General features: G+C 42.2%; 1 protein-coding gene across 3 annotated transcripts in view; it reads right to left on the bottom strand.

The window, feature by feature from the left end:
- The window catches only part of HUNK (hormonally up-regulated Neu-associated kinase), a 56,934-nt gene that overhangs the window by 22,683 nt on the left and 8,201 nt on the right, over positions 1 to 26,050 (bottom strand). For all 3 annotated transcript variants that reach the window (XM_040576932.1, XM_040576942.1, XM_040576953.1), the window contains exons 2-4: positions 15,004 to 15,296; positions 7,219 to 7,274; positions 1,566 to 1,701 (exon numbers count right to left, since the gene is read on the bottom strand). In XM_040576932.1, coding sequence (XP_040432866.1) covers positions 1,566 to 1,701; positions 7,219 to 7,274; positions 15,004 to 15,296 — 485 coding nt within the window. The remainder of the gene's footprint in view (positions 1 to 1,565; positions 1,702 to 7,218; positions 7,275 to 15,003; positions 15,297 to 26,050) is intronic.

The raw sequence follows: 26,050 nt of genomic DNA, 5'->3' as shown, positions 1-26,050 counted from the left end.
CATAAATACTTAAAGTGCTTTCAGGGGCCTTATCCTGCTGCTTCCCTGGGTGTGGTATAACTGCCCATGTCAATGGGTACATCTCAAGTCCTGGCTTGATGCCCAAAGGCTTCCACTGGCCTCTGGTGCAGCTCAAAGATCAGGTATGAACAATTACATTTTTTCATAGCAGAAAACTTATTGCTTGTTTTTACCCAGCAGAGTCAGTGATGAAAAGTGGGTTGGGTACTCTTGTTCTTCTCTCTCGCAAAAGGGCTTTAAATTCAAGTGAGTGGAATTCCTTCCTTTTGGGAATTTGTTTCCCCAGTCTGCTGAATAAACGTATGTGAACAGAAAGAATCTAAACCGGTGTGCTATTATGAACCATTGATCACAGCAAGCATTTGTTCAGCTACGAGGAAGGGTAGGGGTTAACTGTATGTTTCTTTCTTAAATTTAAAAAAAAAAAAAAAAGAGCAGGATATTATTACTGGAGAAGTTTAAATGGTTTACAGGAATGACTGTGCTCTGTTTGTCTGCATTCCAGTCCCAGTAAGAGTGCCTGCATTCCTCAGGGCTGATAATCTCCCCCTTGATGTGGAGGGATGGCCCACTGCTGGAGCGAGAAGTGAAGTAGCCATGTGATGGTTTAGGTGCAGGTCTCCTTGGAACACAGACTGCAGATCAGGCTCCCGTGGGGGAAGTTTTAAAGAGTATTAAGGTGTCACAGGGTGCTGACCAGATCAACCTGAGAGATGAAGTTGACCCAGGTCCTAGTCTCATATATAAACTATGGCCAAACTTTCTTAGCAGTAGTAGCACTTATACAGCACTTTATGTTTTCAGAGTATTCCAGAAACTTAAACTAGGGAACCACTAAAATCTATTACTTCATTTAAATTGATTTGTATTTTACTATCCCCAGTTCACTGGTGAGGGAAAATATTCAGATCCTAATACAAAAGCTAAAACTCAGCTAATCTCACCTAATTCCTCTCCGGGAGAGACAATAACTGACACCATGGCCATGGCCAGCAGGAGAGCAGTGGGAGTTACACAGTCTAAAAAAAGTACTGCAGATAAATTCACTGACTCCAGAACACATTTATAGCTTTCTCCATCTCCGGCACAGGTGATTTTAGCCTGTTCTTTTGCCTGAATGCTACTAAGTGCTCAGGCTCACAAAATTTCTGCCCATGTCTTCTTCCCTTTTAACTACTATGCTTTCAAAGGGATGACCTGACTAGATTTCACATTTCCTGCTAGATGTGACTGTGGATAATGCATGGAGACCGTGTAAAAGTTTGAAGATCCTTTGGGGAAAACAAAACAAAATGTTGTTCCTCTTGTGTGAGAGCCGTGTTTTCTACTATGTCTCAAAGTCATTGATGAAGCTGTACTTTACTGCAACCTTGCCATGCTATGTGTTCTACCAATCTATATACAGCTCTATTTTAAATCAAAATATCTGCACAACTTAGTTCACAGAGTCATGCTAATTAAACAGATTTTCTTGCTTATTTCTCATTTGAGCAATGGGTAATGATGACAAGTAACAACAATTATAAACTAGGGAAGTAACTCACATGGACCAAACGTCTATTTTGGGCCCGTATTTTTTCCTTGCCAGAAGTTCAGGGGCTGCATATGCTGGGCTCCCACACTGGGTGCTGAATGGATCAGAATAACCCAAGATGCCTGCACAGTTGCTCAGTCCAAAGTCTGTGAAAAGCATAGAGACACAGTTATGAAAGAGATAGATACAGTAAAAAAGCGCTAAAACAGCACGGAAAAAAGCATTTTTTTTTTTCAAAAGCTAAGCAATGAACTGTCTAAGAAAAAATCATTCACATGAAAAATTTTTACAATTTGTGCTAAATAAAAAGAGATTTCAACAAGCAATAAAAAACATCTTAGAACACACACGATCATCAGTTTCACAGACAAAGCAATTATGTTTCACTGGGAACTGGATGGCAGCAACTGGAGCTGAGTTTGTCTCATGCCCTCACTCCATGATGGGCATGGGGCAGAAAGCAGCCTTGGGTTGTCATGGGCTCCGTACTGCTGCTAAGAGGCCAAGCGCTGCTTCTTCAAATTTTTCCCTTAAATCTTTTAAAGGAGCCATCAGATTTAAGGCAGGGAGGTTGGTTTCTGGGACTGTTGTGGTGATTCACAAACACATGGGGTTGCAGAGTCGGCGTTTCAGCTCTGAAGCAACACAAGGGAGATTTTGGAGCAAGAAGGGGAATGTGTTGATTTGGCTCTCCCTCCCCCTCTTCTGTCTTGAATTATTGTATTTCTGGCCCCTGGGTGTATCTGATGTTCTCTGCTGGCAGTAATAGCAAGGGACTGGCAAAGGCTGGCATCATGAACTGATCAGGAACAAGACGCAGTCTCCCCGCACCAGAGGAGGCCGCAGTTTCACAAGTGCTCTCAGCCAACCCAAGCCCAGGCTGGCGCCAAGAAGGGAGCTCTCCCAACCTCCTTCATCTGCTCCAGCGCTGGTATGGCTGCAGGGTGAGCTGTTTTTAAGAAAGGATCTTAAAAATTAAACCACTCAGCAAGGAAAGAAATTTGCAGAAAGCAGCTGTGGAATGGGCTTGCAGCTCGGTCACACCAGCAGCAGAAGAGGCTGGGGGCAATGTGCAGTCAGGGGTGTGCAAGCCCGCCCTGTCTAGTGGTAGCCCACACTTGGCTTGGTAGAGAGCAATTATGAAACTACAGCTTTGGAGATGACAAGGGAAGGTGAGGAGAGGTTGCAGAGGGTCTTGAGAGAAGGCAGCAACTTGACATGATAAAGGGGAAGAAGTGAGGCAAACGGGCAAGGAAGAGGAAGATACAGGCAAAGCTGACAGGCTGGGAAGTCTGCCTTTGCAGCAGGGCATCATATCCAGGAGCAGAGGATCTAGAGGGGTCACAATCAAAGATGTTCACATTTATTAATAGCTTCCTACTGATGACAGCTTCAACAAAAATATTGTTATTAAGAATACTAACATCTGTTTGTCTCCTTTTTCATTCATCCTCTCTTCTTAAAAATTCCCCAAATGTAGGTGTGTTTAAAATGAAAATTGTCTTATACATAAACAGGGCAGTGTGGAGAAGCAGAGCACTGAATCCTGTTCCTAGAGACTCATGTCTTTTATCCACGTGTCTCATAAAACAGCCTTCTGTGTGTGCTACCCACCTGCCCGGCTGGGCTAAAAGCATTACATCCTGGAGGCCAAATATAACAGGCTACTGCTAAGCCCATGCCGCCCTCCACCCAGTCACTGGTTAGGGTCTCTGTCCCTTATCTGCCTACGTATTTTCATGAGACTTGAAGTAACGGCCTGTCCTTTAGGATTCACCCTATGCCAAATGTGGTTAAAATTAGACAAGAGTCCCTCAAGATATTAAAAGCACACTGCTGGGGTGTTCACATAAGTCTTGTTCCCTTATGAAACTGGGCTAAAAATGAATAATGTTTACCAAAAAAAAAAAAGTACAAAAACGACTATGTGGGTTGGAGTGTCCAAATGACTGCAGAGTGCTTGCTGCTTGCCTGGCTGACTCTCTGAGAGGGAGGCAAGCACAGCACCACCACATTTAAACAGCCAAAGAGGCTCAAAGGGGTTTGTTGGAGAGCACTGTAAAAACTGTAGGGAGGATCAAGGCAATTTCCTTGCCTCTGATGGAAAACAATTGTCTCTGGACACTGCTTAATCATCTCTGTTAGATATGTATTATCCCTGGGGCTTATACAAATACTTCTGAGGATCCATTTACTTAATTAATTTATTTATTAGCTATGGCCTGAGATAGGTTATGTCAGCTGTAAAATACTTTTTAAAACTAGAAATAATACCTCTGCAGGGTATTACTCATGGTCTTTACCCTACTGTGACATACCACCTCAAAATTACTTGACTGTAACATAATGCTTCACACTCAAAATACATAATGGCTATGTTCTGACCCGGTATAAACCAGCATCTGTTTATCATTATCAACAGAGGTATCCTCTAGTGAAAGTTTTCACTATCTTATTTACTTAAACTATAAACATCTCATTGACTTTTTCTCAGCCCATTCATTACAACCAGGCTGGTATACTTTTTTTTTTTTTTTGCTAGTTCCTGTTGAAATTAAAAATGCATGCAAATGCATGCATACTGGGGACGGGGATTTTATTGCAAAAGAAATGGGAATATTGTTATGAATACTTTGGCAATACATCGTGATCACAGGGTCATTTGTAGTAAGGATGCATTTTTATCATGGTAAGAATGGTATCACCACCAGCATTGATAATTTTACTGCCATTCCTGTCTCTTTCTTGGGCTTTTTTTCAATAAGCCTAGCTAATTACAGAATTCAGATCAAAGGCCACACTTGGTTTTCCAGAGTAAATATTATGACATGGGAGCTCCACCACCCCCACTCTTCATACTATCGAAGTATCGCATTGCACTACTACTTTTCAACGCCTCCAGAAAATCAACATTAAGCTATGGATACATGGCTATCTCTGAAGCTGTGACAGTTGGAATATGGAAAAAGGTATTTAACAGCACAAGCCTTAGAATAAAGTGAGAGATCGTGAACAAGGTTGACCTTTGTCTATGGCAGTAGAGCTCCACAGACCTCAGTAGAGCTACTTATAGGCAGGGTCCTTTTGGTGCCGTAGGTCCTTGAGCAGAGTGCCGAGGACTTTGCATGGCCTGTGAGTGGCCTTTTGTGGCACCTTTATCAGTCACCTACCACCATGGGATGGTAGATAAAGAGAAGTGAATCACTTCCGGCGTTGCTAATCCTGATGTTCCTCGATTTGAGACTTACCAAGCAGCTAGCAGCAAGTCCACTTAACACAGCAAATGGAATTTTTCTAATAATACTATCTAAGCACATATTCTAAACCATCTTATCACGTAGCTAAAAAGAGTAACAAAAAGCAAGGTGTCACTAAGCAGCTGTGTCAAGAAAGGGATTCAGGGGATTCAGTTCTCACTGAAATGCATGAGCAATCAGGGACCGTCAGTGTCACTTTATGCTATATTTTTCGTCTTCCATTCACCTCTTCTCTTTTCTTTGTGTTTTTATTTTATTTTTTCCTATTTTTTTTATATTACACAGCTATTACAAGAGCAACATTTTCACTAGATACTAGAGTGTTTGCTGCTGCACAAGACATGGAGACTAAGCTCCTACTGCAAAGCAGTTAATGTCATCTGGTTTTGTAGCTCAAAGTCTCTTCTTGAAAGCATGACAAGCAGCACATAACTCCTCTAAACATACTCTTTTCTAGTGAAGAACCTTCCTGGGCAGCGCTACCTGACAACACAATTGATTCATCACATTTCTAGAAAGATAGACTACATAAAATATTTTACTAAATGCGGAATAAGATGAGTGAGGGAACAGGCATGGAGGAGGAAAAGAAGTAAATTATCAGGTCTATTCCACCAGACACAGACATGTGCTGGAACATTTCCCTTGCATGAGTTGTGCAGAAGCAGGACACGGGACAGCCAGCTTGTGTGAAACATGGGAAAACAAATCCTAACTGTTTGGGGTTGTTTAATAAAATAGTGACTTCTCTGGAAAATTAGATCAGAGGTTTTCCTTTGGGAATGGGAGGAGATGAAACAATTGACTTAAGCTGACTGTTGATAAAACACAAGTGTTTGAGCAGACTGTGACTTTAAAACTGTTTTTACTTACAGTGAAATTATTACTAATAAAGCAACCTTTATTTTTTTATAACATACCCTGTTGGATGGTGCAATTTAATTGCTTTGTTTTAAAATACATACTGTGTACAATCTGCCTTGTTTAAAACATCAGGCTGCAGACCTGAGGACAATTTATCTCAGCTAGCTAGGCTACAGAAGATCTGTCTCTTTCTCTATACGTCCCACACCACCCACTGTGAGGAGACCTTTCCATGCAACTGAAGCAAACAAAACTGCAGGAACAGCTCTGAAGTTATTTTTTGGCATGTAAGTTTTAATTGTACACATATCATCTGATTAGATCTGGTTTTGGATGTCAAGTTCACATACTGTTGTGTAATCAAACACCCAATAACAGGAAAGTTATAGAAATTTTTAAAATCTATCAGATGTTCATATAGCACTGTTGCAAACCATCTGGTCTCACTTATCTGCTAAATCAAGATAATGGGTGGTATCCATCATTACTGATGAATGATTCATGGTAACATATCAGTATCCTTTGACCCGTAACTGAGGTAATGCAGCATTCTCTTTTGCTTTTATTTTCCCAGAGACATTTGATTCACTGCAGAGTAACGACTAGAAGTCATGGTAGTTCTTCTAGAGGCCAAATTCCCTGAGTAATTTTTGAGTGTTTCAAATTTCATTAACCATGCTCTTCTTGTTTGTTTCGAGATGTATGTGCTTTATACGTTACAGAGACTGTCCATTTGACCTGAATGTTAAGCGTTTTTCATCACTTTTCAGGTGATGAAACTTTTCGAAGAAAGGAAGTCAGTCAGGTGTTTTAAGTCTGCAGCCACAGACACTGCTGTTGGCAAGAGTGTAGGCATAGAAATAAATATAATCTTTTTTTTTTTTTTTAGCAAAAGGCATATTTTCTTTTCAGTGCAGACATTAACATTAATGGCAATTACACAACGGCAGTGAGAGACTATACCCACAAATGATTAATCTAAAACATCCACATAACTTGAATGAATTGAGTACTGCATACAACTGACACCCGAATACAATCAAGTCTCTATTGTCGATCTTTTTTATATTTTTAATGGCCCTCTAAAACAATTTCTTATTGGGTTCTGGAAGCAAACTTAACAAATATAAATAAAGGACCAAATTTTGCTAGATGCTAAAAATGCATGCAACTCCCACCGACTTCAGCGGAAGCATATGCATATGGGGGCAGAATCCAACTCAGTAAATGCAAAATTATAAAGATAATAAAATAAGTTACTTCTGTGGTGTCAGTTCTCTAATTCTTTACAAAGTACCTGATTTAAACAGGAAAGCCGCTGGTTAGAAGATGAAGGATTATGCCCATACCCAGTTAAAGCTGAATTATTTGGAACATTTTTTCACAAGATGCTGTCAGGAACAGCTTGATTGCTATCTATACTCTCCCAGCTCCTCTTTGCAGCAACATTAGCAGTTGTCACATGGAGGATTATGAAGTCTTAACATTCTCTTTATAAAACTACCAATTTTAATTACTGGAATTGCCGAACTAGTTTCATACCAATAAGCTTGATATTGTTGTCTTCATCTAGCAACAGATTTTCTATCTTCAAGTCTCTGAAAGAAACAAAATATTTTGAGTGAGCCTCCGAAATAATGAAGCAACTTCCCATCACTCTCATCAGTTCATTTACAAGATTCATATATATAATAACGGGTATTATGAAAGCAGTGCACACAGTTCCAAATTCAAAGCAGAAAGCCCCATGCACTGTCTCCTCTCCGTAATTACCAGTACTTTCACATACAGGTTCACACCAACTCTTCATGCACAGAATGAATTTACAAACGTTTGTCAGTAAATCCTGTAATTAATCAGATTCTTTGAATTTCTCGTGTACTTATAAGCCTGCAGAAACCTTGTACATGGGAAACATTTCAAATATGTTTTTGAATTGGAGGTCATTTTCTCATTATTCCTCATAACCAAAGTCTCTTCATTGGCTGTAGCTGGAGAATAAACTGCAGAGATTTGAGGAGCCAAATGTCTCTTCTCTGATATTGTCTACAATTCTGGGGACCAGAGTCAGCCTCCCCATGGGGATGAGACATCCAAACACTTTACAGAGGTGGTCAACACTAGAATGCTAGTATAAGGATGAAATATAGTACAAGGAAGAAATTTTTTGCAGTGAGGGTGGTGAGGCACTGGACCAGGTTGCCCAGAGAAGCTGTGAATGCCCCCTCCCTGGAAGCGTTCAAGGCCAGGCTGGATGGGGCTTTGAGCAACCTGGTCTAGTGGGAGGTGTCCCTGCCCATGGCAGGGAGGGTTGGAACTGGATGGTCTAGATGAATTAGACGGCCCCTTCCAACCCAAACCATTCCACAATTCTAAGATTCTCATGTGCTAGAGCTGAAAACTGAGGCTGAGGGGTTGAAATGGTTTGCCCAGTGCCATCATGTATGCTAGTAAGAAAGCTGAGAGAAGTCCTCACACAGGTTTTCTGAGTGCCACTTCAGTGCTTTCTCCACCATGCTACTCTGCTTGACCTTCCCAGAACCACTTCACAGACTAGGGCCCGGAACAATTTGGGGGGAGAGAGCATAAAATGAAAGCAGCCGTCTTCTACAAGACTACCAACCAGTCTGCTGACATGTATTTGTTAGCACTTAGTTCACTTTACATGTACTCTTTCATCATTTAACAATGTGGTTGTGAATTTCTAAACCATGTTCTACATAAGAAAAATATCCCAAAGATTATTCTCCCTAAAAATAAAACAATGAATAAATAAATAAATAAATGCTTTAAGTACAGTATAAGCATTAAGTATAATATGAAAAATCATTTAGGTTGCTACACAACTTGCCCATGACTTCTAGGAATTACTTGTGTCTTTCTTACAAGAATTTTTCCACAATCCAGACATAAAATATTTCTATTAGCATGCCAGGATATCAATAGCTCAGACTGCCAGTGGTGTTTCTCTCAGTACACTTCAGAAAAAAAATGGATAATAAAGCCATCAGCTATAATTATGGGAAGTCAGTGACATCCATGTTATTTTGCCTTTGTAAGGAAACGGGAGTAATGAAGAATGCCCCTGTTGCAGATGAAGATATAAGCTTAATAAAATAAGACAAGTAAACCAACCAAACCAAACAAAGCACTTTCACAGGAAAGGATCTGGGAAATGAAAATAACTGTGACCAACTCCAAGCCTTTTTTTTCAAATGTTCCTCTCCCCTCATTTTATGTCCATGCTATCTTTCAAATAAATCTAAGAAAGAAGAATATTTGCATGTAGGATGACACCCACTTCACCTGTACAATCACAAGGACCTTCTCCCTATTGAACAGATGTTTCCATACCCTAGTTAGCACTTCTTGCAGATTGTCCTTGCTTCATGCATGAAAAGAAAGAGGGGAAATGATACATAAGCCTATCGAAGAAGAATATTTTGCAAATCTCTGCTATTCGGTGGCATTCCTCTCTTTGCAGGAAACTCCATGCATTGCAACGCGCTACAAACCACCTCTCTGCCTCCTCCAAAGGGAGCTTCTGCCGTATGGTAGCCACCACGGCTGAGAAATTGCTTGGTACAAGAGTGACGTGCCTTGCCAGATGGATCCAGATCAACCCACTTCCACTTCCCCCCACTGCCAAAAAAGGGCTTATTTCTTCACGTGTCACGCCTTTATTGCTTGCAGATGGAGATTTTTCCACAGACAGGGTGATTAGCCTCTAGAAAGATATCGGGGCCAGGTATTTAACAAGAGAGAGTGCCAAAAAACAGTATGGAAAAGAAAAAAGACTTGAAAAACCAACAGAACGAAGTGGGACTTCGAGTCGTACACTGACACACTCAGTACAACCTCTCAAAGCAAGAAGCAAGGCAATTTGGAAGTTCTGAGTACATTAAACATTAGCTAAAAAGAGGTAAACTTGTAAAACTAGAGGAAAGAAAACAGAAAGATGAAAGCTGTAAGTTGAGGCGAAAAGACATGCAGGCAATTAGAATAACAAATGAGTGACAGAAGAGCTAAAAATAAACAGGATATTTAAAAGGATTCATGGTTAAAAAATAAAACTAAGGATAAATATTACAGGGAATCTTAAAGCTATCAGAGGAAAAAAAAATTAAATATAGCTTCAGTATAGAGTGCAATCAGACCTGGTTAATTTAAGCCATTCACCCATATATGTCTATTGTCAGCAGACTTGCCAGTAAGCGGTAGCTGATCTAATAGTTCATATGTACCACATTTTTGTCAGTCCACGTCAACATGAAAGCCCTTTTTTTTGGTGTGACACTGGGAACTAGGATAACATATTTTCACTCTTTGGTACAACCTAACAAGAAGATTCCATGTGAACCTGTCTCAGAAACACAAAGCAAAAGCTTTTACAAAACCAGACCAAGAAAAGCCAGACTAGACCATAGCTGGAGAACCACTGCTACACAGACATGAACTCTCCAGAGGGCTCAAGGCAGGACCACCTTGCAGCCTAATCCTGCTGGGATGGCCACCAGCAGTGCTCATGGATGGCTGGTACCAACATATGGCAGGAACCTGGCACCCATGGCCAGGGCAGCAGGAGTGCAAACACAGCCTGCTCGTCAGACAGGATAGAGGGCTTATTCTGTGAATACTTTAAGTGACTTTAACAGTACGCCAAATCACCCGCTATTTCTTTTTGACAAAAAGTGTGGTTGTACAATCTGGTTTTATGTCTGTCTTAAGATCATCCTGTAGAGACAGCACTCATTTCCCTCAAGTTCCTAAATGTTTTATTACGTCAATTCAATCTGGTTCCAACATAAGCATTTTTGTTTTTTGTTTTTTGTTTTTTAAATTATTACTATATTATTATTATCATTATTTACAGACAGGCTTATTTCAGTTGCTACTTTGTTTGAATGCTTCCATTAATTCATTGCAATGGAAAAAAATAGCACCATTACATTGAAAAGTTAGGGAACACTGAATTTCTTGCACAACATTATAAACGAGTTGACAAACGAACAAAAGCAAACATCCCACCATACGTATTCTGGAGAGATTTCATTTTGCACGTTTTTTAACGGCAGCGTACTGCAAGGCAGAATGTGAGTTGCTCGCTATGACACACATAATGCTTCAAGTCCTTCTTGGAAGTCAATGGGAAGATCCAGGGCAATTAAACGTTAGGCATATATGCAGGTCCCTGTAGACCCAGAGGTTCCTGTAATTTTGCAAGTGGCTTGCACTTTTCAACAGGACACAGCTGCTTTCTGACTGGGAGGGCCATGCAGCTGTACATGTACCACAGCATGTGGAACTGAGGTGGGGAGAAGACATGCAGTTGCTGGAGACCTTCAGTTCAGAGTGGGACGTGCTTCATAGGATGGCTCGTTTAGGTTTGGAGTTTGTTCTTCTGTTGATGGAGCTGATTTTTCCCTGGCTTTGCTTAGAGCTTCACAGACCACTTTGGAAACCCCTACTCAAGCCAGTGACTACACTGAGCAACACGAGCCTGCTTCACTTAGCAAACTACCTTAGGCTTGTGCCATCAAAAATCACATCTCAACTACCAACCCACAAGCTCACTTTGTAGGCCCATGAAAGAGCTGGGAAGGGTGCAGAGTTTTGGGTTCATCATCATGTTAACACACATTTCAAAGGCACTGCTTTGCTATCAGTGTTGTTTACTGAGCCTGATTCTTCTATCAGCCAGAAAGTCACTGAATTCAATGTGGTTGACTCTGTAAAAGCGGAATTCGTTCCATTGTCTTTACTAAAATAATGTTTAGTTTGTTTACAGCAGAGCAGTCCAAGAGAGAATGCCCAAAGGTAATTTTGAAATCTGACATAAAATAGAAAGACAAACCAGCTTTGCACTTCAAAAAGAGACTTTGTTCTGTAGTGCAGGATCTGTCATAAATACTGCATCAGCAGCCAGATTACTGGCACTTAAAATTAATGGGATGGAAGTTACCAAAGCCAACACACATCAAATTAGTGGGTACCAAAGAAGGACTCCCATAGCACCCTAAGCAACTTTATCATTATACCACCTTACTCTTCTTGGTGTGCTAGGGAAAGAGCAGAAGGGTATTATGGAAAAATATACAAACTCCACTCAAAACCTCAAGTATTTTCTTATGTCTCTCAAACTCCTGATCTGCTTTTAATTACAAAATGGCAGTGGAAGGTATGAATATACTGCCACGAAGACTGAAAAAGGGGGAACACAGAAAGCTACCTTTGCTACCAATACATTATTAAATTCTTTTCTTTGACATCCTGACAGTAATTGCACTGAATGGGATTGAATTTTGTTAAAATTACTTTAAAAGGGTTGTTGAGAATTTCCTGTGGGATGCAGTTGCAAGCACCAAGGCTTTCACTTCGTTTTCTCTGTTGTCCTCATGCTCCCGAGGGGCTTATTGTTCATCCTGCCTTTTGACAGCATGAAGGCCTGTGTAAACACCCCCTGAAAAGAGAAAGCTTCACCAGATACTGCCATTTGGGTTTGTTTTCTTCTGTCAGAGGGAAAGATAAATATTCCTACCTGATTCACAGTCGAGCTTGTTGCAAGTGTATTTTTAGCAACCAACCAGCTCTTCTGATAAAAGCAATGATACACAAGTGATTACATGGAATTATATTTAGAATAGCGGCATTTCTTTCTCCAGAAAGCGGCCACTGAAACCTGGACACTCCTCATCAAAGATGCCATTCCTACCCTAGGGTACTTGCAGCTTTCATACATCATAGGAGAAGAAATATTTATAATTTATAATACAGTCAAACTCAAATTATTTTTTTAATCTCTCTAATTAGAGTGAGGTTTCTTGAAAATTTTTTGACTGCTTGCACGTCACACTGCTTCCTAAAAGAGGCATTTCTTTTGAGTTCTGGGTCCCAGCTCTTGTCCAAAGATCAGAGTGCTTTTCTGCCGTGCCAAGTCTTGATTGTAAATCATGAAGCCGGCTGAGTAATATTCATCAAATAAAGTAACCAAATTTCATGCAACTTCTTTCTGGCTTTTTTTCCACCCTGAATTATAGAAGAGGGCAAGTCATCTAGATTATTCCCTGAATAATGCGGACAAAAATGCCGGTGACTTTTGTAATCAAAGGTTCGGTGAATACTTTTCAATGCTCTGCCTGATTCAGGGTGAATGATGAAAGCATTTTGAGAGAGGCAAACAGCAGACCGCTTCCTGGCCTACAATGCCGTGTTTTGTTTCACACACAGCGAATGTGAACACCCACAGATCACCACCTCAATGAAAGCTCTGTTATTTTTACCTGTTTTAAAAATAACAACAATAACAACAACAGAACACTGTCATTTCATCCAGGGTGAGCATGAATCAGACTTCTGCACTATTTTTTCCCCTCTTCAGTTAAGTAGTCTGTTTTTAGAACTGCCACGGTCAAATGCCCAAGAAGCTGAAGGACAACTCCTGCAGTGACTACTAGTCTTCGTCCCTCTCTTGCACATGGAGGGATGGGAGAAGAAATCTGGATTGGGCTGCCCGTGTTTTTCTTGTGTCTCTGTGCTGCTCTACATACCTTGTTAATATAGTAAGTCAAGATGCTAACAGTTAAGTCAGAGAAAATATTTTATCGGTATAACCAGAATCAGACCTGCTAGTTATCCAGATGTATAACGATGGTTTGGATCCTCTGACCAGCAAGGGAATCAAAGCCAGTCCTGCCAGCCCCGCATAAGCACACTGGACACCATGCCATTAAGCAGAGGGCAGATTTCTCCATGAGAGGTACTGCTGCTGCTGAACTCAGTGCTGCTGCTAGAAGCTCAACATCCTCATCTGTTCCTGACAGATTTTTCTCTGCCCTTCTCAGAAACTTTGACCTTTTTCTTCCCCTGCACCTCGTCTCCCTACATACAGGATATGAATTGATCCTTTAAAGCAATAAATAGACTTCTTCCTTTTCCATGCCCCAAACTGTAGGGTTAATAATTTAAAGAGATCAGCAGTTCAGCTGCTGATAGAGAACCTGCAGACAAGACCTGGCTGCTGCTCAAATATTTATAGTGCAGTGGTACCAGAAGCTTAGCTCAAGATAAGACCTCAGTGCACCCGAGGTTATAGGTGCACGTAGCACCTACCCCTAAAGAACCGCAGGGAACAAGCAGAGAGACCTTGAGAACAAAAAAAGCAGCTTTCCAGGCGTGTGGAGCTGGGCCTAGCAGCATAGGCTGGCTGTATTAAGTCCCAGATCTGCAGAAGTCCCAGATCTGCAGGTGCCTCGCTCCTGCTACCCGAGAGGGTGGGGCCTACATGACTTGCTCAGCGCCACGTGGCAAATCTGTGGGAGTTCAGACTTGACTCCCGTCATCCCGAATTTAGAAAGTGTAGTCTCCTTCTTAGACAACTTCCTATAAATACACCTAGGAACAGAATAAGAGACATACTGGGTCAGACCAAAGGTACATCAGCCCACCATCCTCCTGTCTCCATAGCAGCCAAGAGCACATAAGTGGAGAAGGAAATAGGGGCAGGCAATCATGTGTGGTATCTCCACCTGTACATTCCCAGCCTCTGCCAGGTGCTGCTCATGGGCTTCAGGCAGATGTACAGTAAGGCTATTCCTCACTCCGAAACCCTTAGCAGACCTCTATTTGATTAACTTGTCCTGTTTCCCCTTGAGCCCAGGTAAACATCTTGCTTATGCACTGATTAAAATAAAGTCCTAAAGAAAGAAACGCATCACAGAGCAGTACAGCAGCTCTGGATTTCTCCTGACAAGACACTGCAAGATGAACGGAACAGCTGCATACTCTGGATTGTACTTTCCTTTCTCCAATCTTGCGAGGTCCTGTTGGGGCGATACAATAGTGGAAAGAGCAGAGAAGCACAAGCAAGGGACTTCTGTGAATCCATTCAGGCTTCATCCTTGACAGACTTTGGGCAAATCAGTTCATCTCCCTATACTGCTGTATTTCCACCAGCAAAACAGCAGACATGACCTCCTCAAAGATACAGTGAGCCCATACATTAGTTAATGTTGGTACTGAGCTTCAAAGAAGCAAAATAGTACTAATGCAGTACAGGCCTATGTTGATGTAGTACAGGCCTATGGTTAAAGACATGGAGTTGGTGCAGCTCCTGTGCACTCCTTCTGAAGTTAAACAGTTAGATAAGTGCTTTCTAGAGATATCTTTATTGTCTAAAATATGAACAACTAAACAATATCTTAAAGATTAGCTGAAAAGCTGGCTGGAATACACTTTCAAAAGGAAGTCACCTTGTTATATAAATACATGCATAGACACCACTTTGAGGCTCTGAGGTAAATTTTTTCCAGAGAGGGTTTTAAAGATTACCTGTGGACTACTCCTGCCCGATGAAGATGTTCTACTGCCAGAATAAGCTGCCTGATGTATTTGCGTGCTTCATGCTCTTCAAGTCTTTTTTTCTCATAGATCTTGTGCATCAGGTTGCCACCAGGGCACAGCTCCATGACAAGGTAGTAGCTGTTCTCAGTTTCCAGTATATCCAACAGCTGGGCTATATTTGGGTGACGGATCATCTGCTGGATCTGCCCTTCCCGTCGCAGATTCTTGGTGACATAAGTGTCCTTTTTGGCTCTTTTCTTGTCAATTACTTTCACTGCCACCTAGTGAAAAACAGAGGAGAGGGGGGCTATGAGCAGTCACACACTGATGATTTATTGCTTTAAACCTGCACAAACAACCTCAAAAATAAAAATAAATAAATAAATAAAGGGATGCAATTCCCAGCTGATATGCCACTGTTTCAGGCACAGCTGCCCAGGTCAGAGAAACAGCTGATTTTCCAACCCCAGCCTCCACTGACAATTACCCCCTTGTGCAGTGACAGACAAAAGTTATTGCAAGGAAATAGGTAACAAAGGGAAGACAATGATCTCATTAACCACTCCCAAATACTAAGCATATTTAATGCTGGACATTTAATTTTATCTACTATCTCAAAAAGTCTCCAAGCTGGTATTTACAAGTTGTTAACTCTCATTTTTGGCTTTTCCTGGCTTAGGACATGTGACTTCAGATGATATGCTTCCATGACAAGTTCCTGAAACTATAGCCAAGTGTTAGTTTTACATGACTGGAAAGAAAAAAAAAATACTAAGAAAAACCACTGTTTTGGTACCACTCTCTTGGCACATTTCTTTTTCTCTTTTAAAACATACAGGAAAGACAATCCCCTTGTTACTTTTAAAACTGAGCAACTTTGCAAAATCCAAGAAGGCAAGACTTTTTTTTTTTTTAAATGCAGGTACTAAACTGCATACCACTCAGAGCTGTCCAAGTCCACTGAAGCCCATCGTGAAAGAACGTAATAAAAGCAAAGAGACTCTGCACCACAGCCTATGACACAGTCTAGCCCTTGTCGAAGTGCTTTCATTCCTGCTGCTGGTGCAGGCACTACATGAGAACAAAAGGACGGGACCAGTGAGGATATCACTCTTTTCTATGCTTAAAGAATCTGATTCCTTTTAATGAATTAATGGAGGCACTAAACAATTGCAATAAATTAGTATCTGCCTTTATCTGCCTCAAATTTATAGATATTTATTTATTGAGATTTCTTGTTTAGAGTGCGTGCTGCAGACTTCCAGGTCATCTGCGCCAGACAATGATTTAACAACATATGCCAGCAGAGCAACAAAAGGCACTGCTTGATCCTTCTCCCCTGCCCCTCTTTTCCTCAGAGCTCTGCAACAAAGGAAGTCCTTTAACGCATGCACCAGCCCCAACAGCTCGCTGATCATTACCCAAGTGACAGTTGTTTGTCAGGATGAGGGGAGGGAAATACAGTGCTTAGTATTCCCGTGTGATGTTGAATTTTACATGAAACTGATTGGAAAGGTTCTTGTTTGCACACATACAGGTCCAACAGAAGGCAGAAAAAATGCAACAATCCCTCTGCCCTCCCTGATGGAGGCACAAAGATGCTACACTTGCGTCTTTGCTGCGTGCCTTGATTTGGCCTTGGAGGATCTCCTGCATTACCTTACTCCTACAATGAGAAGAAATAACAAACATGGGGAAAATCTTGGAGTTTTACTGACCCAATTGCTAATTCTCAACACCCAGACAGCAGCTCAAGCCAAACAGGTTTCTTCCATCCATTTCCATCTCATACAGCATCCCTCCTCATGGCTGACAAGCTACCTACTCACAGAACGCTCGCTTCCAGCTACAGCCAACTACATCGTTAAAATCCATGGCATTGTGGGCTGCTGGTCTTGGGCAACAGGGAGACAAAGTTGTTCACAAACTGCCTAGCTGCCCTCCCCGCATGAGAAAGTGTCACATAAGGCATGTGACAGCTCCCAGTTCGGCTAGCCTCGCCTTTTTTCTACAAGAAAAAGAAAGGTTGAATTAGTAAACAATTTGGTTTTCCTTCAGAAAATTGAAGCTAAATAAATAAATGAATAAATAAATAAATAAAAATGAACCCAGACTCTTTAACACAAACTCCTTGAGTCAAAGTCAAGTTTTTATCAGCAGATGAATTGAGGAATAAAACTACAGGAGTGTGGGCTTAATAGTTTGTCTTAACAAACAGAAGTCAGCATCATGGCATTCGTTATTAGCTGGATACATTTCTGCTGTTAAAAGATGATTCTAATGAAATACCCTTGATAAGAAGGCAAGGCTAAACACCACATGCATGACAGCTGCCTGGGTGAAATGTGGAACAGCATCAGAGCCATAAATGCCTGGAAGCTACGTTCCTGACTAGTCACATTAAAGAAAGATCATTTTGTTTTAAGATAAGACAACAGGTAAATCAGAGCTTTACTTAACCATTTTTGAAAGCCTCAGGTGATTCACCAAGGAAACAGTCTTAAATTAGTATGTTCTTCAATCTAATGAAATAAGACCAAGAACACAGAGGCTCTCATGGATTATTTGGACAGCAAACCACAAAAGCTATTCTGGTGAGGACAAACAAATTCATGGGTAACAGAAACATGATATACCAGTTTGTTTGCTGGCAGCACAACACAACCTCTGCTAAAGCTGAAAACAATGCACACCAAAATGCTGCTGTTTTCCACAGCTGCAGGATATACAACATGGGTTATTAACAAAATGGAGCAGTAACCTCTTGTCCATATCAGGAAGTCATCCTGAACTCATTGACTAAAAAAAGCACATTACTAAACACATGCATATCTCCTACGCAGGCTGAGCACGGTTATGGGTAACACGGGCAAACACCTGAACCCAGGAGGCAGAGCCAACTACATGACTACTTGCCAACTTCTTCGCTATCACAAAGGATTAGCTATCTGTGTCTTAAGGATGAATCTTCTCCTTGATTTTGACAGATGCTTGGTCAGGCACCCTATCTATCTCAGCAGAGCTGCCTTCAGACCCAACGTTGAGTCTGAGCTACTTTTTCCATATCTTCAACATCGCTTGCATTGGGCCCAAGAGGTCCGCCAGCACAGCTAACAGCCAGCTGACAAAAGAGGCAATAACAGTTTTGTTTCAGCAACAGCTTTGCATAGGGGAAAGAGAAGAGTAAAACACCAACTAAGACTATGGAAAGCTTGCATTTCTCATATCAGAGAGGGCACGAGCTTCTGTGACACCTTGCTTGCTCCTGGGACAGTGCAAGCAAGACCTTGCCTCCTCTCCTAGTTCCACGTTGCAGCACAGGGTACTCCAGAAATATTTCAGATGGATGCCCCTCTCTCCATCTCAGGGACAATTCAAAAGCTTTAAAGAAACCTCCATATATCTAAAGAAAAAAATACACAGTTGACCCAACACATAAGCATCCTATTGACTGTCATACAGGTGTTCATAATTGCTTCTAGCTGTTGTGACTCTCTGTCTCTCTTCATCCCAGCTCATCTTTGTTACAACTCCTTTCATTTATTCTTTTGCTCTTCTAGTCAATGCCCTTTCCCTTGCACTGCTCTTCTTGCTTTTGTTTTCTTGTAGGATCCTTTTTCTTTCCTAAATGAAATGCATCCCATGATAGGGGGTCAGCACTGTGAGGCAGAGCTCCGGTGGTTTGGTTTGGTTTGTTGTTGTTGTTGTTGTTTTGTTGTAGGTTTTTTGTTTTAGTTTTTGTTTTTGCCTGTTTGAGTTTCTTGGATTTTTCTCCAATTTACAATTAATTCTTAAGCATACAGAGGAAATCTATGGATCAAACTGTGCGCTCAGCAACTCCAGGGTTGACTTAGCTCAATATCCCTGATTTTGAGTTCATCCAGAGTTACACTGAGGTAAGTGGAGATGGAATGTGCCCTGACACATTTAATATGCACGGACTCATGTATGGTGCCTATGCACGCATACACCTGAAATTTTCATCCATGCAGAAGGAAAAAGCATTCAGTACAGAAAATTCTGTAGATGGTAGCTAACCACAAAGCAAACACATTCAAGCTTTCATAACCTACTCAAGATATGACAATTATTCTGTTTTGCTCTCCCAAGTTTCACGTGGGGGTTCTTTGCATCACGCTTATCTCCTGACTTGAATTGCCAGCCAATATTGGCATAGAAATAAAAATAAATGATAAAGCAAGTAATTACTCTGAATATGTATCAACAGTGGCTCTTGACATTCAACACTTTGCTTTTGGCTAAATCTTTGCTGTGTAAATAAATAAATGGTTTAGGTTATTCTGTGTTATGAGATACGAAGATGAGTAATAGGCCATATTTTTGGTTCCAGAGTCCTAGAATTACTGTTGGAATGAATTACTTTCCTGAAGTTTATGGTGTGACACATCATATGAGCAATTGCTGCTTCTCTCGATCGTTGCACTAAAATAGTTCAGGCTGGGCTAAAATGTACTGGAACGGAGGTGAGGGGGAAGTGTAAACACCACTATTCTCCAAAGATAGTTGTAGGAGACGGTTGCATTGCTTGCAGAACCCAGCAGCTAAACCAACATCGGCAAATACAGGCACGTGCCATCACCCAAACAAAGGCACACGTTTGACACGCGTGGGAGGAGGATTTTTGCCACTTAGTGCTTCAGGAGGGTTTCTGAAGCTGCAAGATAGAGGCAGGGGGTGGAGCTGGCTGGCACCAGACAGCACAAAAACAGTCACAGCAAGGCCCTGAGAAAAAGCAAGAAGAGACAGTTTAAAGGACCAGATGTTGCCTGGAGAAAGCTGGGAGCAAGGGCTTCAGCATCCAGAGAAAGCACATTTTGCATGCTCTTTATAAACAGCCATACCTTCACACATAAAATTGCAACAAAGCACGGAAGGCGGCTCAGGGGAAGCGTTTGGAGTTTCCCCATGATCCCAAGTGAGGACAAACAATGCCTTGGTTCCTCCTTGCCTATTCCATCCTTCCCTTCTGCTCCTCAAACACAAGGCGGGGAAAATCTTTATTACGGAAGGAATGACTTGCCCAAAAGACAGACCCCTGCCTTCAGACCTGACAACAGACAGACCTCAGCAGACCACCCCACAAAAGGCTATCCATACCCAGTATCCTGCTGACGAAGCTCTCTCTGCCTTTCCTCCAACACACGCTGTCTCGGGCTGACCCAGCACGCGGCACACAAAGGGTTTCTGTTGGGCTCACCCTGCCATCTCCCAGGAGAAGCCCTGGGGCAGCCTGTATGTCTTTGCGAGAGACACACCGTGCAGTCCCAGCTCCCCAGATCTGCGCCCTGACAGCACACCAGGCCCACAAAACTGGGGGTGGGGATGCTGTGGTAGGAAGGAGGAACTTCCTGGTGCTTGGTGTGCTGAAGCCACAGTCATCCCTTCCCCTGCCCCTTCTAGGGCTTGTAACTCCAACAGTGACATTCAGAGAAACCATGGGTCAAGGAGTAATACTTTTGATAGGTATTCCTGCAGTGTCCTGCTGATGTGAAACCAAATGTTGGATACCACAATGAAGTTGAACAAACACACAGAACAAAAGAACATTGGAGGGGGTGGCAAGCCAAGCCTGCTATGGAGCTGATTTTCAAATATATGCAAAATTGATGGAGGGTAATAGTGTTTTTGTTTGTTTGTTTGTTTGTTTTTGTTTGTTTGTTTTTTGGGTGGTGTTTGTGCATGTGTGTTTTAAGCTACTGGGTTTTGTTTGCTTCCAAAGCTGCAAAGAGCTTTATTCAAGCTATGATTTTGCAACAAAAACCTCTCACTACCTAGCTTTTCCCTGGGGAATCTCAGGCTTTATCCAGTTAAGACACACCATCATTCCGCCCGAATTAAACTAAGTTAGCAAGCATATGACTACCAGTGACTTCAGTCACACGGTATGTTAGCACCCAGGGAACCCAGGTCCTAATTTCGCCTCAGGTTTCTTGCTTGCCAGATTGGATGCCTTTACGCAGGCTGTCTCTTGGCAGGCGGATGAATCTCAATGGAAGCAAGCCTTCCACTTTGCCAGAAAACAGGTTTTCTCAATGGCCTGTTTGCTGAGTCGAAGTCAAGAGGTCTTAAACAATACTCATGTCAGACGCTTGCAGTAACAACTGGAAGAACAGTTTCGTAGCAATAGCCCCAGCCTAGCAAAAAATGTTATAACATGTTTAACTTTATAGAGAACAGAAGACTGCACGTGACCTTGCAAAATCAGGGTATGATATTTAGAGGACTCTTAAAGAGTTTTCCCACTTATCCAGCCACTTGAATAGTTTCCTTCTGCAAATTCGCTCCTAACTTTTAATAAGAGGAAGCCAGTTCCTGCAGATCTCTGCCAAAAGGAGCTCCGGCTGAACTGAGAGGAAGCTGGTTTGAATAAGAATCCAGCAGGCACTGTGGGATTTGGCCAGAAGACCAACACAACACAAGAGGAGAAACTTCAGCTATAGACTATTGGAGGGACACCTCCTCCCCTCCCCACCTCCACAACATCCCTCCTTTTTTCTTTTTTTTTTTTTTTTCCAGGAACTACTGGTGGCAGCCCTGCTGGAGATGATGCCAAGACAGGCAACAGAGACAGTTCTCAGCACTGTCCCAGTGCACCCTGACCATTCACATGAAACTCAGAGCCGCAGGTTACTGGGTGCAGCCAGGAGGACAGTCAATGGGAAGGACTGAGCCTCCACCATAAACCAAACCTTTATTTCCTGATTTACGCTTAGAGGAGAATGAGACAAAGAGCCAGACCATGTAGATATTTCATACAGCCATAGTTAGTGTAAGTCGATCTCCACTTCTTTTTTGAGGTGCCCAAAACAACTCATGCAGTGAATTCATTTTCTTTTTTTCCCTCCTTTTGGTGACAGGTGTCTGGCATCACTTGTAGCTTGCTTGGTAATTACCACTGCTCTCACTACAAAAATCTGAGCTTAGTTTTCAAAGCTGGATGGTGATTTGGGGGGGCCAATTTAGGTCATACTAAACAGACCTAACTTTGAAGCCTGCCCAGTTCTCAGCATATTCTTGAGAGCAATCCCTTTCAGGGTATCTCAGGTTGGGCAACCAACCAACCAACCAGGCATATAATAAGTTGCTTTTCATAACTGAATCCAAGGATTAGAAAACGCTAACTTCTTTCACCGGATGGTGTTTATTCTTTGCTTAACTGTTAAAGCTTGGTAAATTTTATAGTACATCAGGGGATATTTTCATAGATCATAAGTACCAATATCCCAAGAAATAAAACATTAAAGGGTCATCCAAGTAGATGCATACCAGCAATCAATTAGCTGTACACCTTCAGAAAGGACCACGCATACTCTGGTCAGGACAGAGAGAAGTCAGAGCTTTTCTGCTACGACTGTCAGACGTGGATGAGTCCATGCACCATTTCAGAAACACAAATTTAACTTTCTCCATGGCCTGACACTGGCATTCACCAAATTACCCAGCAGCCCGTAGCAGCCAATTCAGAGGATCTGCCTGAAGTGGTCCTGGGGTGGCACTTCTGGAGGAACTCCCCTTGGCTATCCTGCTCGGCTGCCCAGTTTCTTAACAAACACCAGCATCCTTTCAAGAACTGCTCTCAAAGAAGACTGCAGAGCAATTCTAAAAGTGTTACAAAAAGATAAACGCTTGTTAACCATTCTCTTTACAGCCTAGCCATTCACTTCAAGGAAGTAAGCAATCATCCAAACCTACAGTAACGCATGAAGGCAGACTTTTCCACAAGAATGACATCTGTTCTATTTATCAAGGATAGAAAAGACCAACCATTCAACCATGACCATCTGATACCTTTTATACTTGCCTTGTGTGCTTGCTATGAATAGAATAGGAGGATCAGAGACTGAGTTAAACATGCATGCATGTACATGTACACACACTGAAAAGGCTTCTCAGTAGCAATACAATTAGAGATGCATTGAGATTTCATGTTAAACAAGCAGTATCATCTCTCTGCTTCACAGTTGAGTGGCGATGTTCAGCCTTTGATAACTTTTGTGTTTGCTCTTTGCAGGACGGCTGAATTATATATTCTGTTTCATTTGTATTTGCTCTGGAATTAGTAAAATCAACAATTAAAAAACGTAGGGAGGAGTCACTTCTGTTAAAATATTATCTTCTCTTCAGAGTCCATGACAGTGTAAGCCTGTAAGTTTGGGGTTTAGCAAGAGATAAAAACAGCTGCTGGAGAGATAAGTACAGGATAAATGTCTTAGTACGCAGGGGACCACTCTCTCTGTTGGCAGACTAGACAGTCAGGAAAGCTTTAAATCAGCCCCTAAAGGAGAATAAACTTTTATAAACAGGAAAGTAGCTCACAGTATGCTCATTTGTATACTTCAGACTGAAGGTAGCTTGAATGGAAAGAATCAAATCACTGGGAGATAAGAAAAAAATCTTACCATTACCTAAAATGCAAAGACAACAGTATCCAGCAATGTGCAAAAGGATTCAGATAAGCAAATGAACCCTCTTGATGTCACAGCTAACTTAAATGTAATCCTTAAAAGCATAAGCAGGATGTATTTGTTAAGGTAAGAAAAGGTATTAATTACACCTGTACATGGCACTGGGGACTATTATTAGATTACTATATCTAGTTCTGGCGCAAGCACTTCAAGAATGATGTTAAAAGTTTGCAAAGAGTTCTGAAAAGAGCTTCAGGAACAGTCTGAGGTCCAAGAACTTCTTGTCATAGTATCAGACTGAAGCTCAAAAATTTTAATTAAGAGAAAACTAAGCAGTGACGACGATTTTCTGCAAGTACCTGCAGGAGGAAAGGACTGCTGATAACAGGCAGCTCTTTAATAAAATAAAATTAACTGCCCAAAAGGTAATGTTGAGCAAACTCAGGCTGTAAGCACGATCCATGCTTTTTAGGTGCAGTGAAGCAGTGACAGAAACATCTTATCTTACAGAGATGAAAGTAGATTTTGAATCCCCCTGCCCCCTGAGTGTGCAATGGCTCAACAAGACATTGATACAGATACGCCCAAAGAGAATACTAGATCTTGTCTTACACAGGAGGTCAGGCCGGATGACCACCATGATCCCTTCGAGCTTTAGTGATTGTACAGGTGAGAAGAATCTCTGGTCCCAGCAGAGACAGGGGCAAGGCACAGCACGGGAAGACTGGAGTTGAGCTAGGCAAGATATTCTGGGAGCAATCAGCAGTCACATCGAGGGATGCAAGTGTTGAAAGCTCCCTCCGACATCCTTTCTTGAGCTCTGTGGCACAGAAGACACGAAGTGTCACGAGGACTCAGGCAAATATTGATGCTCCTGCAGACAGCCCTACTCGCCCACGCTGCTGCTGCTGCCTATTGCATCAGCACAGTCGAATTAGTGTTTCCATGAGGAGCCAGAGTCCAGATGTATCTAGGGACTGGTGTTTGTAAGGACATACTATGAGGCTGCTCCCACCATGCTATGTGCAAGGGCAGACCATATGAAGGCTTTAAAACAGTCAATATTGCAAGGCTGTGAGCACAGACTGGTCAGAGCTTCCTCGTGACCTACCTTCATGCCCTTTTACGTGGTACAGCATTCCCCATATTTCTGCAATGCTTCCTCCTCCTTCAGTCAGTCAGGAAGGAAACAGAGGTAACTGCTGATCTAAGACACAACTAATGCCTTGTTCGACATGGTCTATTTCCACAAAGCAGCTCAGCTTCACTGGAGGAGAGCCATTCCCAGCCATATTTCTCTTCAACATGCTTTTTACTTCATGCCATATTTACAGGTAACATCAAGCCATACTTCACAGGTAACTACAGATATCCTCTGCTGGACATACTTCTGCTCTGCTGTTTCCATAAAGCTAACTACCTCCTTCCCCCTCATCTTCTGCTTCACTCTATTTTCAAACTGAATGATATACCCTTATCTGCGAGCATCTCTGCCACCTGACACGGCCAGACCTTCAGTGACTGCCAGGAGATGGTTTTGAGGTAAGGGGCTGCAGCAATTCTGTCCTTTCCCATATGTTCTGTATGGAAATCCCCACAAATTACACTTTTTCTTGGAGCTCTATGTCCAAACCAGCAGAATGTGTATGATGTATGGATGCAGGACAGTCAGAGCCCAGCACAGGAGCCTGGTAAGCAGGAGTCCGTGCTGCTACAGCACCAGCACATCTACAGGCAGGGCACACGACTTGTCCTGAGTGGGTCACGGGTGGGATCTGCCTAGCCTTTGGCAGAAAGAAACCAATTCCAGTGACCTTTCGCTGCTCTCTTGGTCAGCTAATTAAGGGGGTAGCAATAGCAGTGTCCCCTGAGGGACGGGAGTACGTTTTACCTCGCTGGCCTCTAGCGATATCTACACAAGTCAAGAGAGATTATGCAGAGACCGATGGACGTGGCGGCGGCAGAAAGCCAGAGGCGGAGATAAACGAGGATGCGATACCGAGGTTCCCCAAAAAAACCTTACGAGCTTGTCAAAACCAGCCTTCAGGCCTGGGCCACGTGCTGTGAGAAGAAAGCGTGTATCTGAGTGCCTGAAATGGCTGGATTTGCCCAGCTGTTGAAATGTAAAAATATTTGCCTGGTATCACTTTCCAAATATTAGCTATTTTGCAGAAAAGGGCTCTTTGACATGCTAAAAGACCATCCATCACTCAATTCGAGATCTCTTTTGAGCTCAAGGTATTAACAGCTAGAGGGAAAGATGTTTTTCAGGTCCTGTTACACGAGCACATGGGGGCCTGATGTGCATCCTCTGCAGCTGAGGGAAAGCCTGCTAAGAAGAGCAACGTCCTTATTTTACATTGACCAAAGCTGATGGCTACTCACAACCAGCATGAAGGAAGCTGTGTGACAACTGCTGGGGAACCAGAGGTCCTCTTCACCCAGACACGGCCCCAGTAAGCTGCTAGGACAACAGGAAGCAGCGAGCACTGGAGCACAGCAAGGCATGCTCCATGCCTCGGTCACAAATGAACCGTATCCTATCCAGCTGCTTCTGATAAACTAAAGCTCGCTTTTTTAACGCTGAAAACGTCTTCTGTCACAGTGAG

This window comes from Cygnus olor, chromosome 1 (genome assembly GCF_009769625.2).
Source record: "Cygnus olor isolate bCygOlo1 chromosome 1, bCygOlo1.pri.v2, whole genome shotgun sequence".
NCBI classification, from domain to species: domain Eukaryota; kingdom Metazoa; phylum Chordata; class Aves; order Anseriformes; family Anatidae; genus Cygnus; species Cygnus olor.
This window is presented reverse-complemented; position numbering and strand designations above follow the sequence as displayed.